The sequence below is a fragment of the Anabrus simplex genome, chromosome 5, assembly GCF_040414725.1.
Source record: "Anabrus simplex isolate iqAnaSimp1 chromosome 5, ASM4041472v1, whole genome shotgun sequence".
Taxonomy (NCBI): domain Eukaryota; kingdom Metazoa; phylum Arthropoda; class Insecta; order Orthoptera; family Tettigoniidae; genus Anabrus; species Anabrus simplex.
Genome location: NC_090269.1, coordinates 324540637 through 324556093, shown reverse-complemented (window position 1 = coordinate 324556093; position 15457 = coordinate 324540637). Strand labels below are relative to the sequence as shown.

The 15457-nt window shown below is 40.6% G+C and overlaps 1 protein-coding gene across 2 annotated transcripts in view; it reads left to right on the top strand.

Annotated features, from left to right (window-relative positions):
• LOC136874050 (dymeclin) overlaps positions 1-15457 on the top strand; it is a 276206-nt gene that overhangs the window by 204171 nt on the left and 56578 nt on the right. For both annotated transcript variants that reach the window (XM_067147559.2, XM_067147560.2), the window contains exons 8-12: positions 12115-12293; positions 12375-12500; positions 12579-12692; positions 12966-13358; positions 13439-13552. In XM_067147559.2, the coding sequence (XP_067003660.1) occupies positions 12115-12293; positions 12375-12500; positions 12579-12692; positions 12966-13358; positions 13439-13552 (926 nt within the window). The remainder of the gene's footprint in view (positions 1-12114; positions 12294-12374; positions 12501-12578; positions 12693-12965; positions 13359-13438; positions 13553-15457) is intronic.

Here is a 15457-nt window from a genome sequence, read left to right as displayed (position 1 = left end):
GACAGCTGGAAGCAAAGCAAACTTGCAAGAGATGCTGCGCCAGGATTTGATAGACAACGGAGAGGACCCAGACAGTTTCGACTTCGAAGTCACCGCGGAGGAAGAAACCAACGACCGGGTAAACATTATGTTCACACAACTAACTGCGTTGATTCAGGTCCAGCCCGAAAAACTTGTGTAAAATTTAGGCCCAGTCTCAAGGTTTAAAGGACCAAATCAAGTCTTTGGGCAACGAAGTACAAGTCTCGGTGGAGTCCGTAGTTCAAAGCCCAGCGGAAAAAGCGAGTGCGCTGTGTGAAATTACGACAGCTCTGGAGACACCAGTGAAGCCTGCAAGCAGTGACGGCGGCTCCGGCGTTGTGAAGATGGCAACTCCACGGGAAGATGGGATCATTGCAGCGATGGTGGAGTCCGTAGTTCAAGGCCCAGCGGAAACACCGAGTGCCCTGTGTGAAAGCACGACGGCCCTGGAGACACGTATAAAGCCTGGTAGCAGTGATAGCGGCTCCGGCGTCGTGAAGATGGCAACTCCACGGGACGACGGGATCATTGTGGCGACGAGGGTGCCACCTGACCAGGACACTAGTCCCGGCCGGTAGGAACATTGAATCCAGCACCCCGGAAAGAGAGGAGACTCAATAGGGCCAAGTCCACGACGTGCGAGCCTCTCCCGTGCAGCACACCGGTGGACTACGAAGACACGTGGGCCCTGGCAGAACACAAAGGTACGAGCGAGGGGAAAGTCAGTGAAGTGTCGACTGCCACGCAAGGACCTGCGGATCATTGCTACCGAGAACAGGGACATCGTCAATCAGACCCATCAGATCGCCCATGGAAAGATGGTGGCCACCATTCGAACTATCTGGCTGCGAAATGTGAACTGCAACAGTGCCAATGAGAAGACTGGGTGATTGAGGTAGTCTAAGTGTAATTGAATAGTGAGGACTAAGAGAGACAAAGAAATACATGTAAGGACACCTAGATATAATTTAAGATCTAGATTAAGGAATGTACAGGGTAGATATTGAAGGTTTTGGGGGGGGGGGATAATTGTCGTAGGTACGACATCGTAACTGACTAAAATTTTCAGTTATTATGTTTAATATATATTAATTATAGTTTATTTAATCCTAAATCATCTTTTGTTAAATATTAAACATGACTAGTACATGGTTTCCCTGTAAATATGTAGTATAACTTTGTGTAACCTCAAATACGTATTGTGTATAAGTTTAACCTCAAAATCTAGATAGTCGAGAGCGGTAGAAAATTCCATAATGTTTGTATGTTAGACTTATTGTACTATAATTTGGTATATATGAAGGGTTCTGGAAACTTGCTGTAATGTTTTATTATCCAGATATGTGTAGAGACATTACGAATGTTGTAGATATTTCCATGTGCATTTGTAAATAGGAAACTAAAGTTTGAGTACCCATTCAACTAGCTGGTTGATCGATGTTTCGAGTGTGTTCCATTACAGTGGTGTAAGAACTCTTTCAGAAGTCGATCATTCTAGATGGTTGATCGAATAGTATATGTATCGAGTTGTCAGTCAGTTCTCAGTTCGTAGTAGGACTCAGGCAAGTGATGGACTGCAAGTAACTGTTCAGCTCCGAGGTGGAGTCGGTGAATTCAAGAGAGTGCATGAGTCGGTGTTGTTGATATCTGTACTGGTCAGAATCAACTTCAGGGTACTCCACTATTGAGTGTTGTATATAGTGTCATTTGTGACTGTGTATAATTGTGTGTTGTGACGTACAGTGTAAATAAGGTAATTTATATAAGGAAGTGAACGTGTTCTTGTGTGATATTTATTTACCTAAAATAAAATTGTATTGCAGAACGATAAGCTATAGACTAATTGCCTTAGTGAGTGTTTGCTTTAAGCTTTTGGAACGGCTTGTCTACAATAGAGTAAGTCCTCCAATTTTTAAAATCATTCCTGTCGAACGGGCTGGGTTTTACACCTCAATGTAGTTGTGAAGATCAGGTGCTTACTCTGACAACACATTGAGACAGGTTTTGAAAAGCAATTAAAGAGTGGAGCAGTGTTAATTGATCTAACAGCTGCCTACGATACAGTGTGGAGAGAACGTGTTTTGTATAAGTTCTTTAAGCCGACAAACTGTAGTCATATGTCGCATCTGATTAACATTATGCTCTCATATAGAATTATCCAGGTAGTCATGCATACAAATCACAGCAAAATAAAGGTACTTAATTATGGGTTACCTTAAGGATCTGTTCTTTTTCCATTACTGTTTAACCTGTGTATTGCAGACGTACTTGTCACGAGCTCTCGTCAGTTTGCTTATGCCGACGATCTGGCAATAATTATTCAGCATGTGGATGCTAATGTGATAGAGAGAACTTTAAATGCAGACTTGGATGTTCTGTGCACATACTTCAAAATGTGGTGCTTGAAACCAAGCCCTAGTAAAACGGAAACCTGCTTCTACCATTTAAATAACCGGGAAGCGAATATCACCTTGAAAGTGTCACTTACTGGAAGTCTTCTCCCTCACAATGCCAAACCCAAATACCTTGGAGTTGCTCTCGACCGAAGGCTATCGTACAGGAAACAACCAACCAACCTAGCAGCCAAATTAAGGACACGCAACATCATCATCATCCACAAACTTGCTGGCTCCACATGGGGAGCTTCTACATTTACTTTGTGAACAGGTGTAGAATATATGGGACGTGGAAAGTGTTTGTAGAGGATTTTATTTGTAAACCTTTCTTAAGTAATACTTACTGTATGATCTGAAGTGTGGTGATAGAATATCGTATTTGTATTTCATGTAACTACCTAACCTGTACAGTGTAAATATTTTTGTAACATATGGTATTTATAACTAGTAGATTACATTTCTATATAACTGGAACAGTCCAGAAAGTTGTGACACAAATTTTTGAACAGGGTGTGTTGGACTTTAGTTATGCATTCGAGAAATATGTTCTTACTATTCTGGAAATGGAAGGATCGCGATCGTTTGTGTTAGAGAAAATGGTTCAACGATCACGACTGCTGGAAGTGTTGTGATTGGTCAATCCGGGCAAGCTCCTGTGTTCTGATTAGCTACTCCAAGGCCAGAGTTCCCTTCAAAGGGGCTAGGCAGCATTTCGTGAAAGGTCTTAAGTCTCTGAGCCGTCTTGGTCTTGGCCTGCTGAGCCTGCCGAAGTTTTTGATGTCGTGAATGTCTCCTTGGTACCAGCATGGGCTGCCTTGGGGTAAGCATTTTTGCTTTCTATCCGGTTTTAAGTTCCATTTAGTTTTCGTTGGTGTATCACAGGTGTTTGCCCTAATCGCCACCCTTTTGATCAGATGTGAAAAGCAAGTTTTGATTTCGCTGTAAAATGTAATAGTATTTTGTGCTTCCTCTTACCTTCAATATTGTATTTGTGGAATTTGATTTTTACTGAGATGTACTTGCTTAACTCTTTGAACTTAAGGCAAAGCTCTTGTCTAGGAACATCTAAACTGTATTTTGTCAACAAACGTGTATATCGTGTGTAGTGTGTATCTAGATTTGGTGTACAGCTGAATTTGTTTCAGAAGTTAATTTGTATTGCCGATTTTATAAATAATATTTTGAAAACAAGAGATCACTTTTGGCTTTTCGGAAAACCGGAACCTTCGCACCTCCATGGCCCTTAGTAAGGTGTCCCAGTCTCCTTTCCACGTTCCTGGTTTACCATTATCAAGTTGCCCCTACTGATATTTACCAGTGTTGTTATCGGCGGAGTTCCGCGTAGTTCATCAGATGTTTTATTGTGTGTGTAGTGTGTTAGGTACCGTGTAATTGCACTTACTTTTCTCCCATTACTGTGTTTGGTGTAGCCGTTGAAGCACCGGTTGCACTTTGCATACTTAGCTATGGCGCTGGTGCTTTCCACAGCTGATTACAATTCATCGGTTTGGATCAATGGCGTACTAAAAAGGTGGACACGGTTCTGAATGAAACATGCGTGTCATAAGTGGCACAGTGAAATCTGCTCCTCTCTTCTGGTTGCCAGTGCTCGGCCACATAGAGCCTCCTAGAATTAGAAGATTGAACAACTTGGTTAGAGAATACAACAAGATATTGACGAATCCTGATCTCCCCATCCATGAAGATGTTAACGTGAGATTCAGCCGCCTCAAATAAAGATCTCCTCCTATTCAAACAGCACAGGAACTTGTTAGGAGGGATTTCAATCCAAAAGCTGATCGGCAACAAGAGTGGAACAGCGTAGCTCTGACTCATTGGTAGACATTGTTCAATTATAAGAATCTTCCCCGCAAGACATGGTTAGCCCTCAACAGATGGGGATCAGTGATGTTTAAGTGGGGTATGAGATCTTCCCCAGCCTGTGACTGTGTTGCAGTTAAGCAGACTATCGACCATATTGTCACCGAATGCATTGGAAGGTCATTTATTGGATCCATCTAGGAATTTGTGGTGGCTTCTACTGAGGCCATATGATGGCTAAAGAATTTAGATCTAACTCTTTGAACTCTTTTGCTTTCATGGTTGTTTAAGCTGTTATAATGTGGATATCTTATAATTATGTATATAATATATTGTGCTTACTGTTCATGTATATTGTTTTGTGTATATTACCATGTGCTGCTAATAATAATAATAATAATAATAAAATAATAATAATAATTTTAAGGTGTAGAAAATTTAAAGATCTATTTGTTTCAGATTCAACTGTAAATTTTATGTAAGGGTCACAAGTATTTAGCTTATTAAGGAGGGTTGTACTGTCAGTGATACGTTAGTCAATGATGGTGAAAATATCATCTACGTGTCTCGACCAATGGAATGAAGTTCATTACTTGTATCAGTTCATACAAGCCCACCTCAACAAGGAATAAGTATAGGAACACTGACATGCATTTTTTTATTGCCTGGTCAGTTGTCACTCCATATAGTCATCTTTGTTTTGTTTGCCACATTCTCCAGTATGTCATTGAGTGCATCAAGGAGAGCACATGCCATTTCATTGCTTCCTCTAGATGCTTCCCCTTCATGCCATAATCACATAATTGCGTTAGATGTGTCATGGTCATGAATCCTAAAGTTATAGGAACCCAAATGTCTGGAATAATACATTGTTGAATGGGTTAGGAAAGGAAGCTGGAGTACTTCTGACACTTCTAAGTTCATCAGCTGGGCAATATACAAAATACGAGTACACATGTCACATAGCTGATATAGGACTTCATATGTAAAGTACACACATGCAGTGCAAAATCTGGACAGGAATATGAACTGCAGGGTTGCCCAAAAAGATGTTACCACCTATATGGGATTGACTTTTGTGTGAATAACGTAATGATACACTATGTACACAATTCCAAATGAAGTTAGTACACTCCTGTAACCTGTACCCCTTTGTTCTCAATGCATCTGTGAAGCCTTTGCACCACACAGTCCAGAGCTCGTTCACACATTGCTTTAGGTATAGAGCGGATAACTGTTGTTATGCATTCTTTAAGGTCATTAATATCAGTAGGTCTTGTTGCATACACACGTTCTTTCACTATTCTCCCTAGCCAGAAAACACATGGCATTAAATCTGGTGACCGTGCTAGCCAAGCCATAGGTCCACCTTTTCAAATCCAGTGTTCACCAAATATTTCACCCAGGAAATGTTGAACCGTTAAGGAACAAGGTGGTGGTGCATTATCTTGCTGGAAGTAATCTGATGTTAGGATCCAGAAGGGAAAGATTATCAACAACATACTGGCGCAGGTAAGCATCTCCCGTTACAGTCTGATCATTAAAAAAATATGGGCCAAGTACTCCAAACTTCGAAATACCATACCATACGTTAATGTTTGGAGAGGATGGAGTGTGCTCTCTTACTGCATGGGGATTGTCTGTACTCCAAATGACGCGATTGTGCTTATTCACATTGCCGCTGACATGAAATGTATATTCATCCGAGATGAAGAACACAACATTAGGGTCTATGTGGCATCATCTTTAATAACACCTCTGCAGCTTGTACATGAGCACTTTTATCAGCGCCAGAAAGGGCCTCTATGATCTGAACGTGGTATGGCTTCATTCCCAAATCGAGGTGAAGAATTCTTAAGACACTTTTCCACACGATGCCTATTTCCAATGTTAATCTCATACTTGATACTCCTGGGCTCCTAAGCAGTGTGTCTTCAACATTTATGATGTTATCTTTCATTCGAATACTTCTTGGACGTCCAGTCTTTCCTTTATAATCATTGATTACAGATCCGGTGCATACAAATTTCCCATACAGTCGACGGATAGTTAGGCAGCATGGAGATCCTTCTCAAACCATTTCTTAAATGTTTTCCGTACTATTGATGGCGACCCAAACACTTCCATCCAAGCTGCTATCTTCCTTTTCTCTTCCAAAGTAAGTCAGGTGGCCATATCTCGTCTACAACAAAAGAAAAAATATAAGATGCAAGATCATTTTGTATCATATAAGTGGTAACATCTTTTTTGACAACCCTGTACTGGTTGGAGGCTTGGTGCTCAGCTGGGCTTTGGATACAGTGGCCTTGGTACATAGATTGCTTTGACATACAAAAGCAAAAATTCATGAAAACGGCACTTAGCTGGTTTAGAACTTTCATGCTATATATAATGAAATTGTATTCTTTGAAGGCATCTATTTTACATAAGGGAATTCCCATCACCCACTATTCTTAATGTCCAGACATATTAGACTCCCTTTCTCTTAGCTGAACAGCACCATATAGTCTATCCACGGATAGGCATACTTTTCTAAGCCTTAACTTTTCTTGCATGAGCAGATGTAATTTTCCTATGTGTGAAAAGACTTTGGTTGATATATATTGGTGAGAGAGTACTGAAACTAATGTTAGTTGTGCTTAGATTCCTTTTTACCTTGTATTTCTGAAGAAATTAGTCATTATCACTGCGTCTGATGAACTTAACATTGATTTCTCTGCTTCTCTTCAAACAATGACAAACATCAATCATTTCATTGGTGACAGACATATTTAATACCTGTTCTATTTTTTTCACGTTAGCATAAGTGTCCTCATTTGGCTTATGAGGAATCACATAAATTTCTAATGCATTTCTTCTTCCATACAGTTCTTAGTCATCTGCTTGCATTTTTAACTCACTTATTTCCTTTTTCAGGGAAACATTCTTGCTCTTTAGATTCTGTATAGATATTAAACATGCCTGCAACTCACGTCATTGCTTGTGTTAACATGCAACTCATTTCATTGTCTTACTGCAAATAGCATTAACTGTAGTGTGTTCATTACAGACTTGGCAAGCATGTAACTGTTTACTAGTGTTCATCATGGGCTTGGTTTCTGATAGATTGCAATGGAAGTGTGCTCAAATGCAGAGTTGGCAGATGCCCATTTGACATATGGATTAGCATACGATAGTGGCCATGCTGCTGAATGATCGGGATAGATTTCCTGAATGAATGAGCCCTAATGGGAAGATGTTTGAAGCAATTGATAGGTGACTTCGGGAGCATGAGACATTTAAGCGTGCTACTCGCAACTGGAGGAAACCTAAAAGGACTAGGACATCACAGCTGGAGGAGACAATCCTTCTTGCAGTTGACGACAACCCTAGTGTCGATGTAAAACAATAAGCTGCAACAAGTATTGTTGACCATATCTGGCAAGTGTTACGTTATAACCTGCTTTATCCATATCATTTACAAAGTGTGCAGGCACTAGCAGCTGATGATAGTTTATTCAACAATGTGTCAACCCTGACTTTAATGCAACCTTACTGTTTATGGATGGGGTGTCATTTAAAGGTGATCACATTGTGAATTTTCATGAATCCTCATGCAACTGTTGAAGCACGTCATCAACAAAGATTTCCTGTCAATGCTCGGGCCGGCATTGTTGCTGACTTTGTTAGGGCCTCATATTCTTCCACCCAGGCTCAACAGACAAACTTACAATGCTTTCTTAGAGAAAACTATCTGTTCTACTAGAAGATGTACTTAAACACGTGCATTGAAACATGCACTTCATGAACAATGGAACTCCTCGTGATTTCAGTGTTAACGTCCGTCAGCTTCTAAATAACGTTGTATGGCAGATGGATAAGCAAAGTTGCACCAGTTCCCTGGCCTGGATGCTCTCTGGACCAAAACCCACTAGACTTCCATTTATGTGGGCATTTGAGAGCTCTTGTGTATTACCCTGGTACAAGATGCAGAATGTCTTCGTGCCCATGTTGTGGAAAGCTGCGGAAACGTACACAGTACTCCAGGGATACATCAGTGCATCCAGGATTCAATGCGGCAGTGGGTTGATGCATGTGTCAATGCTAACAGAGCGCATTTTAAACATTTCATGTCAAAAAGAGTTTCATGCGATATGATGGTACATTCTATTTTTGTGTGTTTCCCATGCTTAATGTGGTATGTAGAGTTGTAGATAACGAGTTCTAAAATGGAAATAAAGTGTTTCTGGACCATATCCACATAAGATATTTTCTTCTTTTGTGTGTGCGGTGTGTGTCATTAAATTTTGGCCATACCTTATTGTTACACACTGTTAACTTGATTACTTCTGCACACATCAAAGGCACAACATTTATTACACTAACTGAATCACTCAGGTGAAAAATTACACAGTTTTAATACAAAATTTCTACTTGATCGTAATGAAAATACAGAGCCCCATCAACAGTTGACCGTTCTGAGTGCATCAACAATGGCAATTCAGGAGAACATCATCATTTGACATAAATCCATATTGTAGAGAATGAACATGCTCCAGATGATATTGAAGGTTGCCTGTGCTTCTGCTATCACTGAACAGCTTTCCACATTACCTACAAAAGACTGTTTTTCATTCTGTCTCCTTTCCATAATCCTTTAATTTAAATCTGAAACTCCCACGAAGTTTCCCACAGAATGGTTCGAAACTCATGTTGTGTCAACCTACCATAACTAACCAACAATCATGCACAATATTTGTTAGAGAATTGGTTTAAATCAGTGGAGAACTTATTTGTTGGCTGCAAATTGTACATTGTAGATACAGGAAGATATAGGCTTGGGTTTCTTATTTCAACTCACACCTGTCCAGTCCCCATCTATTTCCAAGAACCAGAATCAGGTGGCTTTACTAAGTTAGACTTGTCCTCTATGACAAGCTTAAAAGTCCTCATTTCCTGGAAGACTCTAAGTTAAGGCCTCTTACTGCCTACTATTGGAAACAAATGCTGGCAAAGATAAAGCTTCATTTCAAAAGTCAAAAGTATCTGGTTGGAATGTGGATTTCCTTTGGTACTCAGGAGGCAGAGGCATGGGTAAAGGTCATTTAACATAGTCCTGTCCTTGAACACATTCTTGAAATTCATATTTCTGGAAGTGGTTTTGTGTCTTGTTTCCTCCGTGTTACTTAACAAGAGCGTCTGCAGGTTATAACGGACTCACCTTGGCTCCTGCCAATTCCATGCATTTGGAATCACCTCCAACTATCTACCGGGGAAATTATCTGCGATCACTGTAGTTTTGTGCTCTACTCTTGAACTGTATTGAGTGCTATCCTGTACTGCAGATGTTCTTTACAGCTTGGATAACTTTTCATCTTACAAACTATTTGGAAGCTTCTGTCTCATGTGATCTTAGTACATCAGGTCACCTGCTATTCTCTCTCAATCTTTCTGGTAACATAACCTGTCACGATTGGTTTTCTTTGTGTCATACCCTACCCTTGTGTTATGCAGGCACGGTATGAAACAAGGAGTTTGTATCTTGTACCTCAGGCGGTCCTCCCTATCGGTGGTGCCATGGGGATGTCTGGAGCCTGGTCTTCTTGCCAGCATACAGGTACCTTCTTGTGACCACTGCTGCCAGCATGCATGCACAGTAGAGATATTCCTGCCAAGTTGTTCTCCAATAGCGTGGAAGGAAAATCTACCTTCACGTAGCCCTATTATATGGCCTCGTTCAATCGCAGTGAGTTGTTTATACTGGCCTCTTCATTGTCGGAAAGGCATTCTTGACCCACTCACAGTCACTCCATCTACTCTCACAGGTTACTAAAACTCTTGCACTGTACAGCCCTTGTTTAAAGCAGACCTGATGTGCAATGTCATGGGGCCACGAGGTACTATCACCATGCTAATGCAGTTTGCGGGAAATTTGAATCATTGTCATCTTTCGTATATATTAACATACCTACCAACATTTCTTAATCTAGCACAACCCCTTCTTGGTGTTTGAATATTTCTTTCCTCCAGTGTACCGTATATAAAATTTGTTATTATTTAGGTCTCTTTTTGTAATTGAGTTGCTGGTCATAAAATCTGTCAATGGGCTGTAGTCCTAATTGAATTCGTTTGTTAACAGCCCCTTTTGTAATTGAATCATGTTGGTCCTGTAGATTCTGCTTGTTTTTATCCTTTATTATTATTATTATTATTATTATTATTATTATTATTATTATTATTATTATTATTATTATTATTATTATTATTATTATTATTATTCAAAATTTGTGAGTCTTAAGAAGGGTGTTAATATGTTTGTTCACTGCATCTGCTATCTAAAGTCCAACTGCTTTGAGATCTTGCTGAATTTCATGGGTTCATTGCCCTCCTGTCTTCTTTCTAAGATTTCTCATCATTAGTTGTTGTAAGAACTGATTTCTTGGAAGGCGCTTGTTAAAATTTAATGTTTTCATCCCTAAATATCCACTCTGTTAAGCCTGTGGGCTTTTGGGATTTTCTTCTTCTTCTATCGATTTTGGCCAGCTGTGGACCACGTAAATAACTCCTCATGATTTAAACTTTCTTTGGCGCCAGTACTCCTTCATCCTCCTGCTTGCTGCTTCTTTTCTTTCAGCCTTTATGCCTTTATGCCTTTATATCATGTCAGTTTATCGTCACTATTCTTGTATCCATGCCTTTGTACTTAGGGCCCCACTTTTACCTGCGTGTCCCCTTTGAGCTCTCTGCTGAATTTGTAACATTTATTTATTTTTGGAGTGGATAACTTATTTCCCTTTGAGTATTGTATTAAATGTGTATTTGCTTTGGATGTATGATAGATAATACAGTTCCTAAAATTAATTACATTGCCATTAAGCTCAAACGTATTTTTACTTGTAGAGTAGCCTGGGGATACTATTATCAGGTTATGCTCACTAGTGCATCCTGTGTTCTGCAATAATATTGTAGTCTTGATATCATTACTGCCCTAATTTATCTTGACTACCTAATGGTAGCACCGTTAACTTTCACCACAAGGTGCAGAAACTAGAAACAATTCCTTTAGTTCCTGCCAAATTTTAGTCCATCACATGCATAAATGAAAAGAAAAAAGGTACATTGTAAAAAAAAAAACTATTTTGAGAGTATACTGAGTCCAATTAGACTATCTCCAATGGGCGACAGTTTTCAAATAAATAATATATATGTATCATTTGTATCTCTTTCTTTAGTCTAGGTAAAACTTGTTTATGCTATTAAGCCTGTGTTTTGAAGAGATCATACGGTACTGGAATGGCAACTAAATATGTACCTGCTGGTAAATATGAATTAACCAGGAAGTTACAGTGAAGTTTCTTTTACTCCATGCTTAAATTTAATTGGCTGATTAATGAATTTATTTCACAATGCTAATTTTATTTGTAAATTCTTTTTTCAGTCATACATTTTTGTTAAAATAAGTTATGGTACTGTACTATTTTGAATACCTCTTATTTATTCTACATTGTTCTGCATTATGAGTGTTCCCAATAAAAATAATGTTTTTGAAAATGGCATGAGGAGGTTGGGATTTGCAAAATTCACAAAAATTGGAAAAGTTTGGGAACTGCTGCACCAAGCCATTACCCATCTTCATGAACTAAGACATGACTAGGTTCCCATAATCCTTGTAATTTCAAACCTTTCTATGTTTCACTACATATGCTTGATGGTATTGGAGGGAGTTATTTCACCACAGGCTTCTCATTGGGGCAATTGTGGTTAATCCTGACTAATGCTTGCTTGCTTCCCTAATTGTTCCTATTTTTATGAGATAATTACTGGCAACCCTTATTTTAAGGAATGTTATACATGACATTTCCAAATGTGAGATTACTGCTAATTATATGTTCTACAGGTGTAGATGCAACACCGACGAAGGCAGCTTCCACTTTCAAATTAGATTTGGGAGCATTTTATATGACATTGTGTCAGACAGTTTCTACCGACCAGACTACCTTGCTTCTGTACCTGTTAATTCACCGAAACTCGCATGTTAAAACCTATATTCTTGCTCGCTCAGACATTGAACTTCTGGTAAGCATAATAACTCTCATAAGTATTGTGTAGCATATGTGTTGTTTCCATTGTTATCATTGTTTTTCTTTTTCTTTGCAGGTTATCCCTATTTTACGTACACTTTACCATGCTCCTGATAGTAACTCTCACCATATCTATATGTCATTAATTATCTTGCTGATTCTCAGTGAGGATGACTTATTTAACAAGACTGTACATGAAACTGTAAGTACATTATGCTGTCTTAATCATAATACAGATGAAATTGTTGAGCAGGTTTCACATATATTTTCTTACATTTAGGTGTTGAAGGGAGTACCGTGGTATACAGAGCGCTCCATTTCAGAGATCTCACTGGGAGGCCTTCTAGTTCTGGTGGTAATCCGCACTATACAGTACAACATGCTAAAGATGAGGGTTAGTGTAACTCCTAACTTGTATCACTAAATTCAGTATCATACACTAGAATCCCTTCAGTCTGGAAATACAGGGCTGATTTGTGTAAGATAACAGATTTTGCTGTTAACTGGAATTTATATTGGACTATTGATTGTTGTATGAAAATTTGTTTACTATATAAGATCTTTATGATCTGCTTTTCTACCAATCTTTTTAGTGAATTACTACATTACTGCCAGGTAATAATTATATTTCTTTATTAATATAGTGTCATTATTTTGTGTATTTTAGGATAAATATTTACATACTAACTGCCTGGCTGCACTAGCAAACATGTCAGGTCAATTCCGTGGTTTACACCCATATGTGACGCAGCGGTTGGTTAGTCTGTTTGAAACTCTGGCTAAGAAGCACGCAAGATTGGCCGAACAGATCCGTCAGACTGGAGCAGGGGAGGTTGTGACAGTAAATGTGGAAGATCCGGAACCTCCTGCAGATTTGGTCCAGGATTTGGCTGTTTTGGAGGAAGTGTTGCGTATGGTATTGGAGATTCTTAATTCATGTTTGAGTCATCAGCTGGCTCATAATCCTAATCTAGTGTATACACTTCTCTACAAAAAGAAGGTGTTTGACCCATTCCGTAGTCACCCTGCTTTCCAGGATATAATACACAACATAGATGCTGTGAGTACAGTTCACCTCTCGTTGTGAATCTTATTAGCTTTATATAATCTGGTTTCTTATGCTGCATGTACTCTCCACAGGTAATTTTATACTTCTCGCAGAAGTTGGATCAGGTGCAGAAACACTTGAGTGTGGCAGAGGTGCAGGCTACTATTCAGCTGGGTGCGCTGCAATGGCCTCGAGATAGGCTTAAGGTGAGTGATCAGTCCATCTGATGGAAAGGGTTTTGACTAAGATGCCTAAATTAAGGAGCATGATACTTGCATTCTGATCTAAAGTTAGTTTTGATATTTAAAAGAAAGGTGAGAGTTACAATGGTAATACATTTTCCTTGTATTGATTTTATTGTGCTCTTCAGTTACCTTAGCAAGGTGAGTGATGGAAACGAAAAAACAAGTGACAAATCAACTTACCATATTTTTTCGCTTATAATACCCCCCCCTCCCCCCGCTTTTGCCCTAATTTTTGACTTTAAATCTAGAGGAGGGTGTATTACATGAACATTTCACATAATATAGGCTAGGTTGGCTTGATTCAAAAGCAGAAAAAGGAATCTAGCGTCTTTAAATCAACACACAAAATAGTTATTTAAATCTATACTTTATGTACACAAAAAGTTATAGTAGCACATTTAAACAGTTTTGTTTCAACCCCTTAGTGCATCATCACAACTGACTGGTCACACGACTAAGTGCTCTGCAGAGTTCAAAGCTGAACAGCATTGCATTGTTGTCATGTGGCAACTGCTTGAAATATGAAATACAGGGTGATTTTATATACACTGACTGACAGAGCAAATGCAACACCAAGAAGGAGTGGTCAGAACTTTATGCCAATTGCAGGGTAGACTGACGTCACTGAGGTATGCTTATGATGTGAAATGCGCCGCTGTGCTGCGCACGTAGCGAACGATAAATGGGACACGGCGTTGGCGAATGGCCCACTTCGTACCGTGATTTCTCAGCCGACAGTCATTGTAGAATGTGTTGTCGTGTGCCACAGGACACGTGTATAGCTAAGAATGCCAGGCCGCCGTCAACGGAGGCATTTCCAGCAGACAGACGACTTTACGAGGGGTATGGTGATCGGGCTGAGAAGGGCAGGTTGGTCGCTTCGTCAAATCGCAGCCGATACCCATAGGGATGTGTCCACGGTGCAGCACCTGTGGCGAAGATGGTTGGCGCAGGGACATGTGGCACGTGCGAGGGGTCCAGGCGCAGCCCGAGTGACGTCAGCACGCGAGGATCGGCGCATCCGCCGCCAAGCGGTGGCAGCCCTGCACGCCACGTCAACCGCCATTCTTCAGCATGTGCAAGACACCCTGGCTGTTCCAATATCGACCAGAACAATTTCCCGTCGATTGGTTGAAGGAGGCCTGCACTCCCGGCGTCCGCTCAGAAGACTACCATTGACTCCACAGCATAGACGTGCACGCCTGGTATGGTGCCGGGCTAGAGCGACTTGGATGAGGGAATGGCGGAACGTCGTGTTCTCCGATGAGTCACGCTTCTGTTCTGTCAGTGATAGTCACCGCAAACGAGTGTGGCGTCGGCGTGGAGAAAGGTCAAATCCGGCAGTAACTGTGGAGCGCCCTACCGCTAGACAACGCGGCATCATGGTTTGGGGCGCTATTGCGTATGATTCCACGTCACCTCTAGTGCGTATTCAAGGCACGTTAAATGCCCACCGCTACGTGCAGCATGTGCTGCGGCCGGTGGCACTCCCGTACCTTCAGGGGCTGCCCAATGCTCTGTTTCAGCAGGATAATTCCCGTCCACATACTGCTCGCATCTCCCAACAGGCTCTACGAGGTGTACAGATGCTTCCGTGGCCAGCGTACTCTCCGGATCTCTCACCAATCGAACACGTGTGGGATCTCATTGGACGCCGTTTGCAAACTCTGCCCCAGCCTCGTACGGACGACCAACTGTGGCAAATGGTTGACAGAGAATGGAGAACCATCCCTCAGGACACCATCCGCACTCTTATTGACTCTGTACCTCGACGTGTTTCTGCGTGCATCGCCGCTCGCGGTGGTCCTACATCCTACTGAGTCAATGCCGTGCGTGTTGTGTAACCTGCATATCGGTTTGAAATAA